Genomic DNA, 23,819 nt, shown 5'->3' with positions numbered 1-23,819 from the left:
TATCGCCAATTGCCTTCTAGAAGGAGGAACTAGTTACCTGACTTACTCTATTAGAAAAACGGTCATCAGCAGTAAGGGTTATGACAATTCACTCTGGTACTTGCTAGTCGCCATAAGTGGTCAGAAAGAAAACTAAGGTAAAAGAAATTTGCTTTCAAGTCAGTAACTTTAAGGTCAATCTAAAGTGCTTGCCAACCGCTATCATTTGGCCAACAGTGGACTTGGGAAGCTGGTGTATGTGGGAACAGGGAAACTGAAATTCAGTCCCTGAAACTCAGAATACATTTCCAGAATAAGAAAAGCAAAAGAGTTGAATACTTCTACTTTAAAGAATGTTTCCCTAAGGCATGGAGATGAGTCGGCTATCACAGAAAAAGAAATATAAGTTTCATTTCTGGAAACAAAAAGAAAATGGAATTCATATTGCGTATATACCATTATAACAGACAAGAGTTTTTAGTAAACTGTCAGGGTTCCTTTTTTAATACATATACGCACAAGAGAATACTTTCTTTTTTTAAAAAATATTTTTATTTATTTATTCATGGGGGGGTGCAGAGACAGGCAGAGGGAGAAGCAGGATCCATGCAAGGAGCCTGATGTGGGACTCGATCCCAGGTCTCGAGGATCAGGCCCTGGGCTGAAGGCGGCGCTAAACCGCTGAGCCACCTGGGCTGCCCAAGAGAATACTTTCTGAATGTATGGTTTTAATGCACAAACTCACAAATACAAGTCCAGATGAACACTAGCGTTTAGGTTCAAAAGGTCCATCGAGACATATTATTTGATATTGCTTTTTAAGCATTTCACTAGTGAGATGTCAAACACTCTTTATAGAGATTATTACAAATTACCTTAATTTATAACTCAAGATGTTAATCCTTCAAGTTAAAAATCTTTAGAACTATTTCAATTTTAAAGTTATGTAAGCAAAAAAATAAAGTTATGTAAGCATATGGTAAAAAGTCCAATTCTTAACATTAAAGACATTCATAAACAAGAAAACCCATTGTTTAATTTTCTACATTAAAATTTGATTTTACTTTGTAGAAGGGCAAAAACGCTTTCCTGGTAAACATGGAAAACATTCATTTTAAGTGTAAAAAGTTCAAGTTTAAAAAATATACTGTGAAATTAACCCAACCTATGGTTTTATTAGCTAAGCTTTAAGTCATAATGCTTTTAATTGACAACTTCCAAATCCCTAACTTGATACATATTCCTCTTGCTATAATATTTAGCCAGTGTGTTTTAAAAATTTAGACTAAAAAGGGCTTACCTCAAGAATCAGTAAGTTCTCTGTCGTTTGTTAGATTCTTCTCTTGGGGAATCTGCCAGCATAACTTTAAGTCTGACTCCATTTAGGATCTTCCCATGTAAAGTAGTAATGGCATCATTGGCGCTTATTCTATCTGCATACTTGGCATACCCCACATTTTTTCCTGACACAAGGTAAACTTCAATCAGGTTACCAAAACGACTGAAACAAAGTAAAAAAAAAAAAAATGAAATGGATAAAAATACAACTGCTTAGGTCCAAAAACTGGGGTCCATTCTGGACTCCTTTTCCATTCCTCTCCCCACATTCAATCTTCAAGTCAATTTTCCTTCTCAAACACGTCCTCTAATAGTAAAGTTCTCTTCATTCTCAGGTCCCTTTCCTCATTCAGCCAGTCATTATCTTTTCCTCGGAATGCTCTACTATCCTCCTTGCTTGTTTCCTTGCTCTCTGGGCTTGTCCCTCTGTAATCTATTCTCTACCCTGTCTTTGTAGTGACCTTTCTAAAACAGATATGATCGTTGCCTCCCTAAAAATCCCTTCCAGGGTAAAGACAAACTCCCTAACATAGCTTGTGGGCCTTTCCTGACATGAGCCTTTTCCTCTCCTGCCTCACCCTCCCTCTCCCAGTCTCTCAAATTCCATATTCTAACCATTTCCTTTCACATTCTCTCTTGTAGGAATAACCACCCACATGCCCTCCTTTCTACTCTAAGTAATTTTTATCTGTCAGGTCTCTCCATTATATATTGCTTCTTAGGTATTTCATAGCCTGAACATTCTTTTTCATGACACCAACCTCTAGTGATATTTTCCTATTCACTTGTTTGTCTCCTACATGAGACTAACCATCAGAGGACAAGGACTCTTGTTTTATATACATATTACAATGTCCCTTGCACTTAGCATGGTGACTGCCTGGCACAAAGGAAATGTTAAAGAAACAAACTACAGAAATCAGTTAAATAAAAGTCAAAATATCTGAATTACTGATGTTTTGTGTAGCTCTTCAATGAGCTTCCTACTTTTTTTAATTCACGAACATTGTTACGAGGCAAATAGGAAAAAGACTGAAAAGTTAAGATTAACAGAGTTCTATTAAAAACACAAAAATAAGCAAGAGCTTTCCTTTTTCTAGATTTATTGTGTACTCTTCCTTACAATCAAGTAATTGTTTACTCTATATAATCCTTGAGGATCCAGCAGAGAGCTGACAAAATAGAAGATGTTTAATAAACTGTTCAGTTGAATTAAAACCACAAAGGAAAAGATATGTAAAAAGAATTCCAGAGGACAGTTCTACACAGATGCATTTTCATCAAGAAACAAATGATTTGTCCATTTTATGCATGCAACTTTTCAAAACAATACTTTTATGTTTTATGTCTTCAAAACAAAATAACAGGAAATTCTGTGTGGAGACTTAGAATACATAAATAATAAAGAAGAGAAGGAAATGATCATGTATTTTAAAAGGTGATATAAATAAGGAATTTTTAAACTACAGAACAAATCATTCCTATCTGATAAGTACTGGATATAGGAAGTCTCAAGATTGTAAGAGGGCTTAAATAAACTATATTATAAAACAGAATTTTGTGGAATTGAAATCTTACCAGAATATATCCTCTAATACATCTAAAGGTAAAGGATGAGGATTAAACACGATAAAAAGTCTTTCTTTCACAGGAGTTTCAGGAGGGGCTTTTTTTTTGCATGATGGAAGTACAACATCTGTCTGGATTTGAGGCAACTGTGATCCAGAACTTCCTCCAAATTGCTGTTGAAGAGTTAGGTACAAAATAAGAAAAAGAAAAACTGCACTTTAAGGATTTTAAGCCAAGAGGTAAAGAGATCTATATCATGGCTTCTATGTGATCTTGTACTGTAGCTCTGAAAATTTTCTTATAGGCTAATAAACAAAGGCCACATTTATTTTATCCTACTGATGTCTTAGAGAGGTTAAATTCTTGCCTACTTACCAGAAATTGCTGCTGACTTGGGTTATTCCACACCATTGACGCAAGCTGTGCCGCTACCATCTGCGTTGCCATTTTTCTAAGGAGACTAAAGATAAAAACTGGTAATTTACAGAAAACTTGAAATGTTCAGTCTCTTACCCACAACTTGTTTTATGTGACTTCCTCACCTAAGAGGTCGACTGCTTTCTATTCTTATTCTTCAAGTTATATCACATACACCCAAAGCCCTGCTTTACACCCTCTGGAGATGGTACTTACTCTGTTGCGTTATTCCCATCATCAATGAAGGAAACACCTATCCGATTCCCAGGAGGGTACTGAAACCCATGTAACTTGTATTTTGCATAAATAGCTGATGCTACATTAAAATACTGAACCACTCCATGACCTAAAACAAAGTAAAGAATATCAGGAATTAAAAAGAAAACAGAGAGGATACCTAAAGCCTAGAAAGTGAAACAACATAGAAATAGCCTGGTATCACACAATTAGTAAATACAGTCAAATGGGTCAGAAAACAAAGTTTTCTATACATATGTGCAACAGCTATGTTCCTACAGAGTCTAAAAGATAACATATTTTAAGGAAAATGTAATTATTAAAGTAAGGTCTAATGTATTTAATTTTAGGATATTGGTATTTCTTATATGATAGATATACCTAAAACCAGTGTTTCTTAAATTTTTGTTCTTTCGAATCTGCTTTGAAGTACTAAAATTTTCCCTATCATACAGAGCAGGAAATGATATGAGAATATATAGTCTGATAAGAACATAGAGTCATCTGGCTTGTTGCGGTGCAAGATAAAGGAAAAGTGGCACGTATTAAAAACAAAAGGTAGGGAACAGAGGCTCTCGGATTGGAAATCATGAATTTCACATTCCTTTGGAGAGCTTTCAGTTAAGGAAACAGATTTCAATTTAGGAGGGTGATGCTGAAGCAGGGGGGTAATTTTACACTAGAGTCCATATATGGATAGCCCATGAGCTAAAAAACTAAAAAGTTCATAATATGTAACCAATTTGGGGTTTTACATGTATTTATATACATATACATATACACACAATATAACCCATATATATAATACAACCCACTAGGGGAAAAACACTGCTAAAATTTCATGTTATTCTCCAAACCCAAGCACTCCAACATCTTAATGAAATTAAAACTCTGAAAGCAAATGAACATATAAAACTAATTCAGATAGAACTCTATGATGATAACTCTATTAATAAAAGGTGTCCCAATAACACATATATTTATTTATTAGATGCAACAAACAGAGAAACAATATAGAAGATAAAGGAACAAATACATTTCAACATACCAGGTAAAAAGGGAAAGAAATACAAAACAAATAGAATTAAACGTAACAATGAATGCGCCCCAAAATACAAAATGTGTGCCTTAAAGTCAGCATAAAGAATGATAGTCTAAGGTTGGATTGGGGTTGGAGATGGTCCAAAGTAGGCTCAGATGGGCAGCCTTGCAAAAAGACCAGTGCTGGGTAGAGTAATAGTAGGTGAGTGTATGTGTCTGTGGGAAGAGTGGCACCACTCTAGGCCTATCAGCCCATATGACCTGACTCACTTTCCTACTTCTCCTTATAGCCATGACACCCTAAAAGGACTTAAATCAAGTGTATCAATAGTACTAGAACAGATGCCAAGTATGACTCTTCTCTAACACTCCTCACCTCCAATTCTTTAAAACAAACCAATAAGCTCCCCAGATTTACTGAGTGCCTATTATGTGCCAGGACTTGCAGTAGGTATTCCACATATAGTATTTCTAGTTCTTATCTAACCCTGGCATAGAAGGTATTAATAATGCCCTTTTAGAGATGCAGAGAGACTCAGGATCAGCAAGATTTCAGAGCTACGTGCCAGTGCTGGGATTTGTACCTGAGACTATTGCAAAATGGAATGCCAACCATTTTCCATTATGCCACAATAACTCCATTTTTAAAAAGCCTTAAAAAAAAAAACCTTAAAAAATTACAAGGATGGGGGATCCCTGGGTGGCGCAGCGGTTTGGCGCCTGCCTTTGGCCCAGGGCGCGATCCTGGAGACCCGGGATCGAATCCCACATCAGGCTCCCGGTGCATGGAGCCTGCTTCTTCCTCTGCCTGTGTCTCTGCCTCTCTCTCTCTCTCTCTCTGTGACTATCATAAAAAAAAAAAAAAAAAAAAATTACAAGGATGGTTAAGCCAACACTAGATACTAGGTTTAACCAATTAACCAGTTAATAACTTCAAATAGCTGATATTAGAGCCTTGCTTCAATGTTTTAAGATTTTTATTTGTTTGAGAGAGAGCACAAGTGGAGGGGGGGTTTGCAGAGGGAGGGCTTGATCCCAGGACCCTGAGATCATGACCTGAGCCAAAGATGGACATTTAATCACCTGAGCCACACAGCTACCCCAGCTTAGCATCAATTAAGACTGGAAAGAAGTAGAGAGAGGGGAAGAACAATCAAATGCTTGAAATGAAGGGAAGAAATTTAATTTTGAGGCATAACGTTTTAAAAAAAAAAAGAGACAGGGCAGCCCCGGTGGCGCAGCAGTTTAGCGCCACCTGCAGCCCGGGGTGTGATCCTGGAGACCCGGGATCGAGTCCCACATCGGGCTCCCTGCATGGAAGCCTGATTCTCCCTCTGCCTGTGTCTTTGCCTCTCCCTCTCTCTGTGTGTTTCTCTATGAATAAATAAACAAAATCTTTAAAAAAATAAAAATAAAAAAATAAAAATAAATAAAAAATAAAGAGACAGACTTTAGGATGAGGAGGAAACTTTATGGGTTTTAGAACTTTGCCTAGTATTAATCATGAGTACTGAAACCTCCAACCTGGGGTATTTTGGTTGTAGAACTAGAAACAGAAATGCTCTATTCTATGGGAGTTAATACATTTATTTAAAATAACTGACTTTGGGGATCCCTGGGTGGCGCAGCGGTTTGGCGCCTGCCTTTGGCCCAGGGCGCGATCCTGGAGACCCGGGATCGAATCCCACGTCGGGCTCCCGGTACATGGAGCCTGCTTCTCCCTCTGCCTGTGTCTCTGCCTCTCTCTCTCTCTCTCTCTCTCTGTGTGTGTGACTATCATAAATAAATAAAAATAAAAATAAAATAAAATAAAATAAAATAAAATAAAATAAAATAAATAAATGACTTTGTAAAAAGGAGATATATCCTCAAGGGTTTATTTCTTAAGGTATCACTGTAATTTGAAAGTTTAAGTGGGAGAAAAGAAAACATAAAATTGTCAAAGAAACAGTATCTGACATAAAAAGTGCCACTGGAGAAAAGACATTTTAATCAAACATAGTATATTAAAAAATAATAGACATTACTGTACCATAATTAGAATAAGGATCTCGTTGAACTTCACAGTATTCCAATCCTGGTACTATATCAAAAATACTGAAAAGCTGCTCTTCAGTGAAAGGAACTCTTGATACAACTGACAGACGTTTGGAGATGGCTTCTTGGCCTCTGTTGTCATTCTTGTCAAAACTTGAAAAGTCAGATTGTTGTTCTCCAACAATGTAGGAAAAAAGCGCATCTTTTAATTTCTATACATTCAAGAATTCATTTAACATTTCAGGTATGAGTACGTAAGCTGAGCGGTCATTAAGTCCACAGCATTGGACCAAGGCACTGTATTTTGTAGTATCCTCTTGGTCATTAGTACTATCAAAAGGGACCAATAGTGAGAAAACAGACAACTTTTCCCGCTCTCCTGCCTTCGAACAGAAATACAAGCAGAAATGTGTAGTCTAACTTCAGAGGAATATGTTTAGTATGCAAAACTGCAAAATATGGCAAGTGCTTCACCTGTAAGAAAGTTTGTGCCAAATAACACAGGCCTTACTTTCATCACTCATTTCTCCCTTTGGCTAACTTCCACTTTTGTCATTCCTTTCTTTTCTAGCCCTAAGTTTAAAACAGCAGTACTTTAGGTATAAAATCTTAAGACTCATACTGAGGGGATATCAGCATATGTTTTTCATACTGTTTGGTCAGCTACAGAGGCAGAAGCTCACTCAAAAAAGGTGGCAGTGATGCGGTTTAATATTTAGATAATACATAACTAACCATAAAAGACAGTAATTGGAAACTATTTCCAATTATAGTTATAATTGTGATAGTTACAATTATAATACAACTTTACAACTATAATACAGTTGTAACACTATGTTACACGGTGTTAAATACTAGGTACACAAGTGTTAAATATTAAGACCATGAGGAGTCATGACAAATTTCTCAAGAAACCCCACATTAACTTTTCTTCACTGAGATTTTACAGACTACTGATAAAAGAATATTTTACAAAATCCCAATCAGATTGTACATACTATTTATACTATTAAAATAAAGGACAGCTTACTCACCAAATGGAAACATATTTACTCTAGGTTCATGTCCCAGTGTCTCCTGCCTCATGTTACTGTAATAGTCTTGTTCCGAGGATTCAGAGGCTTTATTTTTAGGTTCAGCCAAGATTGCCCTAAAACCTGAAAAAGAGAATCCATGACTTTCAAACTTCATAGCAAATTTATCATACCTGCCGATATACTTTATTGATAGTGCGTGACTTAGCTTTATAACCGTAATTGTATAAAATAAAACATACACAAGAGCCATCTGCACCAGACCTACTTATTTGCTTTTTGGAAAATAGCAAAGAATAAATAAAAAGAGCAAGAATCTCAAATTATGGGTCAATGTAGACATGAAAGATCAGCAATTCTATCTTATCCTGTCCAAACTCCCCCTATTACAAATAACATCATGTTTCCTTCTCTCCGGCTCAACATCAAAATCCTACAGGGCTTTTCATATTCAACTTGTGAGCAAGAGTCTTCCTTTGAAACACACTTACAAGATGTTATTTTTTATTCTAGTTTCTCTGCCTTTGTTTCTAAGTCAGATTCTCTTCAATTAATTACAGTTCTTTAACTGGTCTCTTTGCCTCTGGATCAAAGGTATTAAGTAGGGTTACAAGGATGAGCTTCAAAAGGTGGGAAAATTCCATGAACTCTCTGAAACTTTAAACAAAAATGCTTATGTCTATGTGTACATGGGCATATTTCAAAGAAGGTTCATAGCTTTCACCATATTATTCAGTGGTTCCTAAAAGGATAAAACCAGTCACTTTGAATTCTTTCTCTGGGAATCCATCCCTGATACTATTTTTCTTCTTTCAAACAATCTACAGGGGAATCTTAACTAAGTTTGAACTCTTCATAACCTCCCATACATGGTGCCAATGTACTTAGTTAACTTTGCCTCCTAATTTCTCAACAGGATTATTATGCTTTATTCAGACTGCTGCCTTCACAATATTAAGCAAAGACATGTTTATTCCTAGCTCTGTGCCTTTGCTTACACTGCTCTCAGCTTTTGTCTGGCCTACTCTTTTTTTTTTTTTTTTTAAAGATTTTATTTATTTATTCTTGAGAGATAGAAGGAGAGACAGAGCCAGAGACACAGGCAGAGACAGAGCCAGAGACACAGGCAGAGGGAGAAGCAGGCTCCATGCACTGGGAGCCTGACGTGGGATTCGATCCTGGGTCTCCAGGATCGCGCCCTGGGCCAAAGGCAGGCGCCAAACCGCTGCGCCACCCAGGGATCCCGGCCTACTCTTTATCAGATGTAAATCTTACCTCTAGAGGTATTCTCATGCTCTCAGAGCACTTGTTTCTCACCACTACTGGACCATACCAAGTATTTTTTAATATTTTCTCATTTCGCAAATTTTTATGGAGTCTATTATAGATGGCAGTATCTTTGATAAAGATCTCAATATATCTTTACAGAGGGCCTATAACTACTAGGTACTAGGATTGACAGAAACAGATAAATAAAACATACTCTCTGCTTTCAAAGAACCTTTTAAAAAATTCTTCTATTATCCCTAACAATTTTTTTGCCTATTAGATCTTGGCTACCCAATATAATTAAATTCCTTAAAAGCTATATATTTATTCCCTTTGTATCCTTTTACTTAACATATTGCTGAGTATACCATAGGTACTCAATTAATGCTGGCTGAGTAGGAAATATAGAAGGATCTGAAAGGAAATTTTGGTATGTACCTTAAGGTTATTTAAGAATTCCACTGATTAGCAGTAATTCCTTCCAGTATGTATAGATCTTTATAATATCCTAAAATCTACTAATTTAATTATTTCTTATTTGTAAAGGTCAATGTAACCAGGAGTATGACCACAAAGGATATTTTCCTTAGCTTCTTTAAAATTCTTATTCTTCACTATGTATACCAGCAACAGCAAAAGATCCAGTTAATGTCATTCTAGGTAAAAACTAACCCAATAAATATTTCATTACCTATGTGGGCAAATATTACATGAAGTCCCATCCTTAACCTTTATGTTTTTTAGTATATACTTAATTTTGCTTAAGGTTTAGGTTATATATAAACACACATAACAGAAAATTTGAGTTTTTTTAGCATAAAAAATATTTTTTAAAAAGGCCTGAAAGGTCAGTTTTTTTAATACTTAAAAATTTTAAATTACTATAGAAATAATAACCAAAATGTGGCAATAGTATTTTCACTTACTAAGTTAATACAGTTGCTCATATTTCTCTTCAAGACAGTGCCTCAATAAAAGCTTAACCACAGCCCCAAAACTAATTATCCTAGATATATACATATGTGTGTATATATATTAAAACTCCCATTGCCAGGATTAAATTAGCAGGTATGGTTATTAGCAAAAACCAGTGTTAGATTCAGTTATTTAGAATAATTAAAAGTTTTCAAAAAGTCTTTAACATGTTAAATGAACACATCCTTACTTCGGTCACAGTTTTCTATTGCTTGGGCAGCTTGTGATGGTTTTAAGTATCGAACATAGCCCAAACCTTTACTTTCTCCAGTTACTTTGTTCTTAATAATGCTGCAATATTCGATATCTCCATACACCTATGAGAGTTAAAAGAAATGATCTTAGAGGAGTCAAAAATCAGTAACTGAATAGATTCTTTCAGAACTTCAAGTTTATTTGTGCCCCTTATTTGCAAAACTAGAAATCGGAATTAGAATTTATAGCCATTTTTAATAATAGAATCAAAATGTCACAAACTAATGAGAAAAAGAACCATAATAATGATATAAGCAAATAATAACCACCAAAATAATGATTTCCATCTTCACTTTCTGAGCATCTGCTTTACATATATTACCTTATTGCTACAACAATCCCTCAAGGATATACATGTGTGTGTGTCCATATATATATGTATATATATACACACACACACACACACAAACATATATATATATATATATATATACACAACCCAATTTCCATATTATACATATGTGTGTATATGTATATATTATATTATTTATTTCACAGACAAGAAAAATGAGCCTTAGAGAAATCAGTAATTTGCCTATGTCATGGAGGGAGAGTAAGAGTGTGTACATGGTTTGGAAAGATCCAAAGTCTTGCTCAGTGGTGATCACAAGCTGGAACTGAACCTTCTATATTCAAATCTTGGCTCAGTCCCTTATTCACTGGACAGTTTAGTTATCCTCTCTGTGGCTATCTCTTTACCAGTTAAATGGGGCTAAAAGCTGTAGCTTCTTCAAAAGGTTATTGTTAAGAGTTAAATGAACTAAGAGACCTAAAGGGTCTGGAACACATTAAACATTAGCTACAGCTCCCTGCCTTCTAACAGGACATAACTGATTATGTATTCTTCCAAAGAGGAGCCTCTCAAAGTATATCACTAAAACACATCAGCTTTCTCAGAAAGTCAATTCTATGTAAAACATAAAGGTAAAAGTTTACTTTAAAAAAAAAAAAAGACAGAGAGAGCACACAAGCAGGCAGAGCAGCAGGCAGAGGGAGAGGGAAAAAGGCTCCCCACTGAGAGAGAGCCGAATGTGGGGCTCCATCCTAGGACCCTGGGATCATGACCTGAGCTGTAGGCAGATGCTTAAACGACTGCGCCACCCAGGCAACCCTAAAAGTTTATTTTTAATGTTGGTACAAATATAGCATATAAATTCTTAGCGTTATTTTTTTTTTTAAGACTTATAAAGTATTTAGAGAGGGACAGTGTGTGTGGGGGCAGGCAGCGAGAGAGGAAGATATAATCTTAAGCAGGCTTCTCACTGAGTGCAGGGCAGCATCTCACAATCCTGAGACTACAACCTGAGCCAAAATCAAGTCAGGCACTTAACTGACTGAGCCACCCAGGTGCCACTTTAGTGTTTATTATTTATTTTATAAAATTCTCATGTAACCAATTAGCAACTTAATTATTATACATTTGGATAAAAATGTCATACTTGTTCAAGCAGAAAAAGATAAAGATTTATAAGATAAAAACTTTCTTACTATTGGAGGAAGTATGGAATATATATTTTTGGTAGCTGTTACTTTTGAGATATTTTGTATTTTATATTTTACTCAACTCTTACTTAGGGTAGGACAGAGAAATTTTGAAAATTACTTTTTACTATTTGTTTCTTTTTTTCTTGCATGTTGCCCACCTGATTCCTAGTATTGGGAAACACTGAAAAAGGAGAAAACTTCCAATTCAAATTTAAGAACTGATTTTTAATAATTTTTGTCAAAGTATATCACTGCATATACAAGTGAATGGCTAAAAGGATTTAAAGCTATCTTCAAATTTCATGGACTACACATATATATTCTTGCTACTTGCTTCAGTGCTGTAGTTTTTTTCTTTAAATAGAGAACTCTTTCAAAGGCTTATTTTTAGGACAAAAATTCTTTTATTTTTTTTTAATTTTTTTTTAACTTATTTATGATAGTCACACACACACAGAGAGAGAGAGAGAAAAGAGAGGCAGAGACATAGGCAGAGGGAGAAGCAGGCTCCATGCACCAGGAGCCCGATGTGGGATTTGATCCCGGGTCTCCAGGATTGTGCCCTGGGCCAAAGGCAGGCGCTAAACCGCTGCGCCACCCAGGGATCCCTAGAACAAAAATTCTATGAGCCTTTCTGCGAATAAATGCATCAATATGCTACAGTTTTATAATAAATATTAGGGAATACAATTCATATACTCAGGCTTCCTTGACTCACCTCAACATGAGAGCAACAGAGTGGTAAGAGGGTACTTTGAAATTGTAAAGACCAAGAGCAGGTTCTGGATTCAGACAGCTTGGATTTAAATCTTGGTCCACCATCTATCAGGTATGTGACCTAATTTAAAACTCTGGGTTTTATACTTTATTTTCCTGAATCTGTGTTTTCATTATATAGAGGAAAATGCCATCACTGATATTTTCCAGTTTTTGGTTTCTAAAAAGTTAATTTTAGGTTTAATATTTTAGAACTGGATGGAAGTAGATAACTTAAAAACGGTTATTTAACTCTCTACCACCAATACAACTTAAACAACACTTAAGATTTAGTAACTTATACAACCAATTTAGGATTACAAGTTATCACAGATGCTAGCTGATGAGTAAACCTAAGTACCTTAAATTTTTCCCGCAGATCTTCTTCTGTATAGGACTTTGGTATCATTACAAATATTCTCGTGAGTTCTTCATCTTCAACATCGCGGTGACTTCCAGATGATCTGGACTGAGCAATGAAAACCTAAGAAACAAACAATATCCAAAAAAATAAAAGAATCAGTTAACTGTTTTCCTATTCCTTAAGTATACTTACTTCATTATTAGTATGAGATTCATGTTAGGTTAAATGCAGTGTAATAGGGTTTTGTCAAAAGTTTTTTTAAAGCAATCTTTACTGCAATGACTTTTTACATGCGATGATACCAATGTCTGCATTGGTTTTTCCAAATGTATTTTTACATTTGCCTTTTTGTTTACCAAGAGGCAAGTCAGTGCACTGATAAAGAATGTACAGTTGAGTACAGTGTCCAATAAATGCCAATTACGGTTGATTAATAGTGTTATTTAAATATCACATATTTTAAAGATGTTTGGTTATTTGAGAGAGAGCGAGAGAGCGCAAAAGTAGGGAGGAGGGGCAGAGGGAGAGAGAGAAGCAGACTCCCCACAGAGCAGGGAGCCAGACTGAGGAGCTAGATCCTAGGACCTGAGATCCTGACCTGAGCTGAAGGCAGACGCTTAACCCCATGAACCACCCAAACACCCTAAATATCACATTTTTACTGATTTTGTCTAGCTGTTCCATCAGATACTAAGAGAGGCGTATAAAAACCTGACTGCGAATTTGTCTTTCTCCTCTCAGTTTCCATCAATAATGCTTCATGTATTTTGAAGCTATATTATTGGCTGTATAAACATTTGGGAGTTATGCACTTTTGAGTGATATTTTTATTACTGTGAAATTACCCCATCTCTGTCAATACTCCTTGTGTTGAAGATCATTTCATATGATATCACACCAGCTTTTTCTATCCTTTAACTTTCAACCACTTTGTATCTTTATACTTCACATGTCTCTTTTATATAGTATTTAGCTTGGTCTTTCTTTTTTTATAAAGCTTGATAATCTCTGCCTTTAACTGGCACGTTTAGTCTACTTATGTTTAAACATAATTATTTATATAGTTAAGTTTAAGTCTAAAACGTTGTATTTTTAATTGTTTTCTTTCTAATATTAACTCTTAAAAAAAGGTAACATAACCATATTCTGGACCATCTCAGTGACCATCCAAATGATCTACGTAAGCACATACTCATATGTGCTACCTGAGGCTCCATTTTCTACTATTAGCAATTCAGTTTTACTGAAACATCATCTGTGACATTAGATTACTTACATTATTATTATTACTTGGATTATGATATTGGGTTATTAGTTATTACTTTATAATTTTTTTCTGAAGATTTTTATTTATTTACTCATAAGAGACAGAGAGAGAGAGGCAGAGACACAGGCAGAGGGAGAAGCAGGCTCCATGCAGGGAGCCCGATGTGGGACTTGATCCTGGGTCTCCGGGATCATGCCCTGAGCCAAAGGCAGATAGATGCTCAACCGCTGAGCCGCCCAGGCATCTCATTTTGGTTTTATATTATCCTAGAAGAATGTTAAAATCTCTAACTAGGATTATAGATTTGTTCATAGAGCTCTAAGGATAAGAATTTTAATGGCTAGTTGTTTTTTTTTTTCTTAACTTGAAGATCTGTAATAAAATTAATCCACATGAAGCCCTCTAAGGTTGCTTTTTTGCATCTTCTACTTTAAAGGGAGGGAGGCCTGTATACTATATTCTACTATGAGAAAATCTGAACTTACGGAATTTCAGAGTAGCAACTCAAAGGACAAATAACGGTTACTCCCTCAATAAACTTACATTATATGCCAAGTAATGTATAAAGTATGAGTACTGAGAAATACAGAAATGACCCTCTAGAAAGTCAGTCTAGTGGACATATCAGTAATGAATGATCAACGGAAAAATAAAACAGGAAACCTTTAAGAATATAGGAAGACACTAGGTGGAAAAAGTTCAAGATTTGAGACTGGAGGGGTCATCATATCACAAATTTCTAAATTTTAGAAGACTAGAATATTTCAAATTTCCAATAAGGCAAGCAGTGTCTGAGCAGAACACATATATAATAATTAACCACTTAATGGACAGTTTTTCCTAAGACATTTGTTTAGACTATAAACTCTAAATAAGAGTCATTCTTGCAAAGCTAAAAACCAAGACTTTACCCCTTTCCTCAAGATAATGTAGTTGGTCACAGAATAACTCTTACTTAGCCAATCTTTTTTCGCTGTAGGCCTAGGGCTATAATTTTCTTTTTGGTCTTATAAATCCTTTGGAACTTTGCAAAAGCAAACTACATGAAAAAAGTTGAAGCTGAATTAATTTAACTCGAAATACAGAAAAGACAAAAACAGAAAGAAACAAAACTATATTCCAGGGGAAGACAGACCAAGCTGAACTTGCTAAAGAATAAATTTATAATGTTTTTCTAGGACCTGTAATGTAACAAACCTCTGGCTGAGAGGAGTGGACCAAGATGTGAAAAACAACTTCTGTTGTTTTTTTTCTGTTTAAACTTCTGTTTTGGGGAATAACTTCTCTGCAGTTACGAGGGAGGGTACATTTCGGCGTTGGCACTTTTACTTCTCTCGTAAGAATTTAATCAAGGAAAGTGGATTATATAGGTTTGAGATTTGAGGCATTTTGGGGGTTGTCCACAGATCTCTGTGGTTCTACTCAAAGCATAAAAAACCCTCTCCCCTAATTCAACTGGAAGGAGATACAAATTATCTATCTAGGGTAGGAGTCAGCAAACTACAGCTTCCTGTTTTTCTACAGCCCAGGATCTGAGACTTACTTTATATTTTTAAAGGGCTGTTAAAAACAAAGAATATGTGGCTCACTATGCCTAAAATTTACTATTTGGACTTTAAGAGAAAAAGTTTGTCGGGATGCCTGGGTGGCTCAGCGGTTGAGCATCTGCCTTTGACTCAGGGCAGAATCTGACTCCCAGGATGGAGTCCCCCATCAGGCTCCCTGCACGGTGCCTGCTTCTCCCTCTGCCTGTGTCTCTTATGAACAAATAAATTAAAAATCTTAAAAAAAAAAAAAAAACAGTTTGACAACCCCTGATGGAGCCTACACTGTGGCCTGACAATTTATTTTGCTGGTGATCAGTTCTGCTGCATTTCAGAGTGCTGGGGAGGTGGAAGTAAAGGGAATGTCTGTGGCCTACTGCATTTTTGACACACCCCTCTGCTCCTTCTCTTTTGTGGATGGAGATACAGAGAAGACCTCCAGAGATACAAATATCTTTCAGTCTTTCATTTATGTAAGTCAGCATAAATATTCTTACCAGTTTTCTATAAGTCAATGGGAGAGAAAAAAAAAAGAGGGGGGAGGGGAAAGTCGAGGGAGGGAAAAGAGAATTTTGTGGAAATCTCCAACAGAATTACAAACACGGCAACTATCTCTACAGGACAGGTGACAGTAGGTGCTCGGGAACTGAGTTCACAGCCAGTTAAGGGATGACCTTTTGGCTACGGCTGACCGTAAGGTATGTCCAGGGCCTGCCTACCTTCGGCCAACCGCTGTGCTGGAACATAGATGGACCCAAACAACCCTCCAAATCACCCCTTCCTGCCACGCATGGGGTATCTTAATTTTACACAAGTGCAGAAACAACATAAATACCTTCAGGGGGAATGAACTAAGAGCATACGCGGGGGGCGCTTAGTAATAGCACAACTAACACTACCATCACAGTGACTTGGCTCTTCTTCTTTATTTTTAATATTTTATTTATTTATTCATGAGAGACACACAGAGAGAGAGAGAAGCAGACACACAGAGAGAGAGAGAAGCAGAGACACAGGAATTGGGAGAAGCAGGCTCCATGCAGGGAGCCCGACGTGGGACTCGATCCCGGGTCTCCAGGGTCACGCCCTGGGTCGAAGGCGGCGCTAACCGCTGAGCAACCGGGCTGCCCTCCCCCCTTTTTTTTTAAATTTTATTTATGTATTTGAGAGAGAGGGAGGGAGAGGGAGGGAGCATGCAGGGGGAGCGGCGGCAGCAGCTGCCTGTGCCTTGAGAGCAAAGCCGCGGAGTGACAAGCCGCAACGCGGGGGCAGTTCGCGGGTACAAAGGCCGCAGTTTCAGGCACCGCCGCCCCCGCCCTCCGTGCGCGCGCGCCCAGCACCAGAGAGGCCGCAGTTTCGTGCACTTTCAGCACGTTATGAAGCTTCGTAGCAACGTGGAAAAAAAAAAAAAAAAAGCAGACTAACCTTTTTTTTTTTTTTTCTTCCCCTCCCCTGACCCGGTAGACGGGGTTCCGAGAGCGCAGGGTCGGCGCGGGCCCCGGAGGCCGCGGCTCCCCCCCGCCCCCCCGGGCCGCGCAGCCCGCGGCAGGCCCCTCCCCCCGGGCACCTGCACCTTGATGGGCTTGGTGTCGTTGGGGCTGAGGCACTGGCCGTGCATCTCCTCCATGGCCCTGCAGGCCTGCGAGCTGCGGGCAAACTTGACGAAGGCGATGCCCTTGGACTCCTTGGTGTGCTTGTCCCGCACCACCCAGATGTCCTGGATCTCGCCGAACGGCGAGAAGCGCTCCCGCAGCACCGACTCGGGCGTGTACTTGCTGATGACCAGGAAGATGCGGCTGTTGGGCGGCTCGTCCAGGCTGTCCACGCCCGGCCGGAAGCCTCCGCCGCTCGCACAGCTGCCTGCTTCGTCCATGGCGCTCCACGCGGCGCGGGAGCCCGCCCCGGGCCCCACGCAAGTCCCCCGGCCGCCGCCGCCGCCGCCCACCGGCCGTTGCGGGGCCGCCGCTCCGCTTCCGGAGGACGCGAGACGCGGGCGCCTGGCCTCTCCCGCCGCCCCGCCCACCCGCTTCCGGGGAGCGCCCTGCAGCGCCCCCTAGCGGCCCGGGGCGGGGAGGCCGGCCCCACCGGGGGGCGAGGGGCGAGGGGCGAGGGGCGAGGGGCGAGGGGCGAGGGGCGGGGGGGGGGTACCCCGCGGCCGCTAGGCTCGAACGTCAGGTGTGCCGTCCTCCTTCCCGGTGGCCACGAACAGCCCCATGTAGCGCACAGGCTTCCCAAGGCTGGCTTCACCCCCACGCCTCGAGCCAAGCATGCCTCCCCTAAGACCTGCCATCTTGGCCAGAAGCTCAATAGAAGACCACTATAGGATAAAGTTAAAAGCCCTAGAGTCTTAGAGTTAAAAAGAACTGAGGTCATCCAATTTCAGCCTCATTGGCTGAGATTGACATGAGGAAATCGAGGTCCTTGGGATAGCCAAAGGCAGTAGTAGACGTACAAACAGAGCCCAAAGCAGAACCAACTCCATCCCCTGATGGGCTCCACGCCCACAAGCACCCCTGGGGGTGTTGAGGGCTGGAAGGGTGGACTGCTCAGCTACAGGACTAGGAGAAATCTTAATGGCAGGCCAAGTGCGAATGTGTGCTGACCTCTAAGGGTTCTTGTTGAAGGGACATGAAGAGAGGTCAGTGGGAAACTAGCAGAAGTCCAGAAACAAGATCTGGATTTTTTTTTAATTTAAATATTTTATTTATTTATTCATGAGAGACACAGAGAGAGGCAGAGACACAGGCAGAGGGAGAAGCAGGCTCCCTGCAGGGAGCCAGATGTGGGACTTGATCCCAAGGACACCCCCCCCCAAGCTGAAAGCAGACACTCAATCGCTGAGTCCCCCAGGCATCCCAAGATCTGGATTTTTGTAGTGGAGTTGGAATGAATTGAAAATAATGAAATAGGTGGTGTAGGAGTACAGCAATTTGAATGTTCAAGTCCAGGCTGCTGAGATCTGGGCTGCTTTGAACTCAAACAGATAAATACTATTTATTGGGAGCCAACTGCATGCTACCCTCTGTGCGAGGGGCTAGACACACAATGAAGAAAAGGAAAAAACATGATCCCTGTTCTCAGAGAGCTTTCTTTCTATTGTGGAAAACTTACACGTAAATATATAAGGCAAGATAATGTCGGATTGTGTTAAATTTTTTTTGTCACTGAATTGTGTGAGTTTGGACAAGTCACTTCATATTTCCAACTTTAGTTTCCTCAATTACAAGTAGAAATAATATTACTCACTAAATGGGGTAGTTGGTAAGCTTAATTAATTCATTTATTTAAGCACCAAATGTTTTTGACTGTATACTATGTGTTGGGCACTGTGCTGTACTCAAGTGATAGAGTATTAAACAAAATGCTCACTTTCTTTTATGAAGTTAATGGATTGGGCTTGTATAGGTAGGATTTTATGAGATAATATATAGAGAGAGCTCATAGCTTAGGGATCAAATGAGTAATATGTGTACGATTGCACAAAGGAGATGAATTTTCTTGTTCCCTTTGACTAGGGAATCCACTCCCTCACTTTTTGATATTGTATACTTATATGACAGCAACTAAAAGTGAGGGATTGTGGGTTCTCACTCTGGCTTTTGCACAAGATTGTTGAAATTTCTTTTTGCATTACATTCTGTATCTGTAAAATAGGGACTCTGTTTACCCTGGAGCTTAGCAAGTCAGGAAGTATCTTGTTTTAACTTTCCATTTCTCTTTATCTTAATCAGACCAATCAAAGCGAATGAAAACAATGTGGCAGTGTTAATAATTTTATTGATGTGAGAATCTGTAGATTCTAGCAACATTATTTGCCCACCAGTGCCATCTGGTGGAAAAATGTATATTTTTCTTGAAACATACTGACTGAGCAATTTCTATTTTGTAAAACAAAATTACTGATAGGTATCCTGAAAATTTGAGGCTGATATTTAGAGCAATTAATTTTTTTCTTAAGGAAAAGACAGAAGATTGCATAAAACAAAACCAGGAACAGAAATATTGGGAAATGCTAGGAAAGTAATATTTCTTTATCACTCCATCATGTGAAATACCACATACGCAAGGAAAATAAGAAATTTAGCTTCCTTATGACTTATCTATTTATTTTAAACAGATTCCTTGAGATATGATTCATGTATCATACAATTCACCCATTTAAAATGTTCAATTAAATGGTTTTTAGTACCTTCACAGCATTGTGCAACCATCACCACAATTTTTTATCACTCAATAATGACAGTTTTGCCATGTTTCAAATCATATAAAATCACATTTGAACATGAATCACATGTAGCCAAGACAGCTGAAAATTCTGATATCTGAAACAATGATTATTAATTGGTGTTATATTAGAGAAAAGATGTGCTGTGCATTGCAAATTAAATTTTTTCTAGGCTTTACAACATGTAGCCTATAAGGCACAATTATTAGAATGATAAACACTTATTTCACACGAAATCCAGTTTTCCCTTGACGTTTTTCTTCCAAAATTCTTATGAATTTCTTTAAAAAAAGACAAGATGATATTGTAACTTATTTTTGAAATGCAAGGAGAAAATAGTAAATTCTTGTCATTGTCTTCCAAAATTTCTCGAACTATGATATAATTACAATGATATTTACTGGTTATCAATATTAATACATTATATTTAAGAAAAATGTTTGCATTAAGTAAAAATGTTATTTTAACTTAAAATTTTTTTATTTTTATTTTTATTTTTTTTTTAATTTATGATAGTCACACAGAGAGAGAGAGAGAGAGAGAGAGAGAGAGGCAGAGACATAGGCAGAGGGAGAAGCAGGCTCCATGCACCGGGAGCCCGACGTGGGATTCGATCCCGGGTCTCCAGGATCACGCCCTGGGCCAAAGGCAGGCACTAAACTGCTGTACCACCCAGGGATCCCTTAAAATTTTTTTAAAAAAGATTTTATTTATTTATTTGACAGAGAGAGAGGGAGTACAAGCAAGGGGAGGGGCAAAGGGAGAGGGAAAAGCAGGCTCCTGGTAAAGCAGGGAGCCTGATCTGGGGTTGGAGCCCAATTGGGGGCTCTATTCTGAACTCCATCCCAGGACCCTGAGAATATGACCTGAGCCAAAAGCAGACATTTAACCAACCGAGCCACCCCGGCACCCCTTGCCTTATTTGAAAAAAAATTTTTTAAAGAATGGGGTTTTTTTTAATTAATTAATTTAAGATTTTATTTATTTATTCATGACAGATAGAGAGAGAGAGACAGGAGGAGGGAGAAGCAGGCTCCATGCAGGGAGCCTGACGTGGGACTCGACCCCGGGTCTCCAGGGTCATGCCCCGGGCTGAAGGCAGGTGCTAAATCGCTGAGCCACCCAGAGATCCCCCATTTCAAATTTTTAAATAGGTTTTACTACTGATATTTATTAGTGACCAATTAGTAATTTTCAGATTGTTCTGTATGAATGAGGTCCAGCGTCTCCATTTTTCCCAGTTGTAAGGCTACTAGTTACTGATTACGTATTCATGTACCTACGCTGGAATGTGGTAGGTACTTGAGTAATAGTAGTTTCCTTCTTGTTCTTCTTGAGTTTTGCACATATTTGAGTTTGAGAATACTACTTAACACCTAGCCCCCAACCCCCTCTAGAACTGGTCCTTTTCATTCAACTTTTTAAAAAATTATTTATTTATTGGAGAGAGAGACACAGAGAGAGACACACACACACACACACACACAGAGAGAGAGAGACAGAGAATAAGCAGGGGGAGCAGTAGAGGGAGACAGAGAAGCTGGCTCCCCACTGGGCAGGAAGCTGGATTTGGGGCTGAATCCCAAGACTCTGGGATCATAACCTGAGCTGACTCTTAACCCACTGAGCCACCCAGGGACCTCCCTTCAAGTTGATGACATATATATTTTAAATACCTTGCTTGAAGAACAGATTCATAGGGGCCGCACAGAATAGTTTCATTCAACCATCTGGTACTTTTGGCTGTTTAAATTAAAATGAAATTTAATTTAATTAATTAAAATGAACTATAATTAAAATAATAAAAAAATTCCGTCGCTCAGTTGCATTGGCCGCACTTTGAGAACTCAAAGCCACGTGTGGCTGGTAGACTGTGCCGGTGCAGAACATGTCAATCACGGCAGAAAAGTCTACTGGACAGAGCTCTGGAGAACAGGAATACGGTAAACCCCCCACTGACCTAAAACACAAAATTTTCCCGATTTTAAGTTATTTGTTGAACTATTTAAAAATTATTTTAATATTCTTATTTCTGTCTCCTTACCATTCACACCTCACTGAAGTCGGCATGTAACCACGGGTAAGCTACTTTTCCCTTCTCACGTTTTCCTAAACGTTTTCCTCACGTTTTCCTAAATATTTTAACTTTGACCTTGTCTTAGTTAATTTTAACGTAGACCTTTGTCTACCTTCAATACGCTCTCATCTTCTTGTAGCCTTTTCAGTCTTTCCCTCCTTCAGTTCTAATTCTCTGTTTTTGTCATACTTCATGCTGCCTTTTTTTTCTTTCTTTTTTCTTTTCTTTTTTTTTTTTTTGGCAATAAGCAAGCAGCTTGCAACCTTGCTATGTTTCTGCTATTGTATTTCTTAAAAATGTAGCTCATTTTAATGCTTTAACGTATTTAAATCTCGTCCCAGCTGGATTGTAACTCGGAAAACTGGAGATCCGGTTCGGGTTTTGGTCCCAGTTGCTTGGCACAGCGCCTTGCTCATCTTAAGTATTTGTTTTATTCTTTTGTTGATACGACATGATTGCCGCAATCAAATGCTAATGGGCCATTCATAAAACGCTGAGTTGCTGCCTCAAGCAAGAACTGGGACAGGCGGTCAATATACAGAGATTAACTCAGCTCTTCGATTGCGCACAAGTTAAACAAAAGATGGGCGGGCGCCCTCCGCGTTCGAAGGACGCTCACGTTGTCAGCGTCGGCCCGCGACTGCGCAGTAAGCACCAGTCTATAAGCTCCTGCGAGAGTTTGCGGCCTCGCGGGATCTGGGAGCCAATCAGCGGTGCGGATGGAACCTGGCCGGCCATTGGCCAGCGTCCACCGGAAGCATGTGCCACGCTGGGCCTGGAGTACAGGTGTTTGAGGCGCAGGTATGAGGCATCCCACCTCAGGCTTGCAGCCCGGGTTCTGGCCCCGCAGAGGGTCGGGTGGCTGCTAAAGGTTCTTCCGGGAGGTGGTGGGAGGAGCTGCTGACCTGCCGGTAGGTGTGGGACTGGCTGGGAAGGAGTGGGCCCTGCAGCCACGTGATCTAAGCCTTGGTTATGCGCCTGCGCAGTTTGGGCTAAGGAGGATGCACCTGTCCTGAACCTCAGTAAGAGGTTCCCCTTAGCCCCAGCCTGGTGGCGGGCATCAGTGGTCCGTAAGTGCCGTGTAAGACTGTTTCTAGTGAGGGAGCCTGTCTGCTGCGCTTACAAGGATTCAGGGGAGAACCTCGCACTCACGACGGGCAGAAGTCGGCCTCCACGTCGGAGTGGTGGCATGGAGGACTCCAAGACTGGCAGTTTGGAAAGCTGGATTCTTACTCCAGTTTGGGAATGGGCTGCAGCCGATTGGAACAGGGAAAGGCCGTGGACATTTGTGGGGATGCGTAGACATTTACCCAGTGTCACGTCGTTCTGATGCATTCCACTTCCGTACTTTTTATGCTACAACAGCAGAACCCCACCTTATCGTTTAGCCTGTGCAGTATTCATCCTCAAATTATTATAATGAGTTCCTCTTCCCACTTTTATTATTTCAGTGACGTGGGCTTTGTAAATGTTGAATGTTTTATTGGTGCCTTGACTGTTCTTACCACATCCCTCTTTTCATAGCGAAAATTGGAAACCACAGTGGTGGGTACTAATATTTAGAAGTATTATGCTTACTCCCCTTTAAGCATCTGCAGTGTGTCATACATTCTGTTCAACCCAGGGCTACTTAGATCATTGTTAAAAAGGAATAGTTAAAAATAAAGGAGGTTTAAAATTACTCTTCCTCTTATCTTTCACCATCTCTCTCCACTTCTCACCAATTTGTGACTTTAAGCTACTTAACTTCTGTGTGCCTCATTTTCCTCATCTGTAAAAATAGAGTTATTAACAGTATTTGTCTCATATGGCTGCTGTGAGGAATAAGTACATTAATAATATATAAAGCATTTAGCTATGCCTGGTCCACTTATCCTATTTATCGTTCTTGGAAGAGTGATCATTCTCATACCAGGTGTCTTGTCTTTGTCTATTTCAGGAAGATATATC

The 23,819-nt window shown here is 39.2% G+C and overlaps 1 protein-coding gene across 1 annotated transcript; it reads right to left on the bottom strand.

The window, feature by feature from the left end:
• Nucleotides 1-1,279: 1,279 nt before the first annotated feature.
• RBM45 (RNA binding motif protein 45) lies at nt 1,280-17,568 on the bottom strand. Its single transcript, XM_041722528.1, has 9 exons — nt 17,141-17,568; nt 12,754-12,876; nt 10,087-10,213; nt 7,653-7,775; nt 6,614-6,793; nt 3,520-3,649; nt 3,262-3,346; nt 2,896-3,059; nt 1,280-1,480 (listed from the first exon to the last, which is right to left on the bottom strand). The coding sequence occupies exons 1-9, from the start codon at nt 17,438-17,440 to the stop codon at nt 1,288-1,290; spliced, it is 1,425 nt and encodes a 474-aa protein (XP_041578462.1). The 5' UTR covers nt 17,441-17,568; the 3' UTR covers nt 1,280-1,287.
• Between the last annotated feature and the right edge of the window lie 6,251 nt (nt 17,569-23,819).

This window comes from Vulpes lagopus, chromosome 11, assembly GCF_018345385.1.
Source record: "Vulpes lagopus strain Blue_001 chromosome 11, ASM1834538v1, whole genome shotgun sequence".
Classification (NCBI taxonomy): domain Eukaryota; kingdom Metazoa; phylum Chordata; class Mammalia; order Carnivora; family Canidae; genus Vulpes; species Vulpes lagopus.
The sequence above is the reverse complement of the archived record's forward strand: the minus strand, read 5'-3'. Positions and strand labels throughout refer to the sequence as shown.

Coding starts and splice junctions, on each gene's coding strand:
- RBM45 (XM_041722528.1), bottom strand. CDS start 17,440: ATGGACGAAGCAGGCAGCTGTGCGAGCGGCGGAGGCTTCCGGCCGGGC. Junction 7,776..10,086: donor AATAGAAAACTGTGACCGAA/GTAAGGATGTGT, acceptor TCTCTTTTTCAG/GTTTTAGGGCAATCTTGGCT. Junction 3,347..3,519: donor GATGGGAATAACGCAACAGA/GTAAGTACCATC, acceptor TTTTATCTTTAG/TCTCCTTAGAAAAATGGCAA.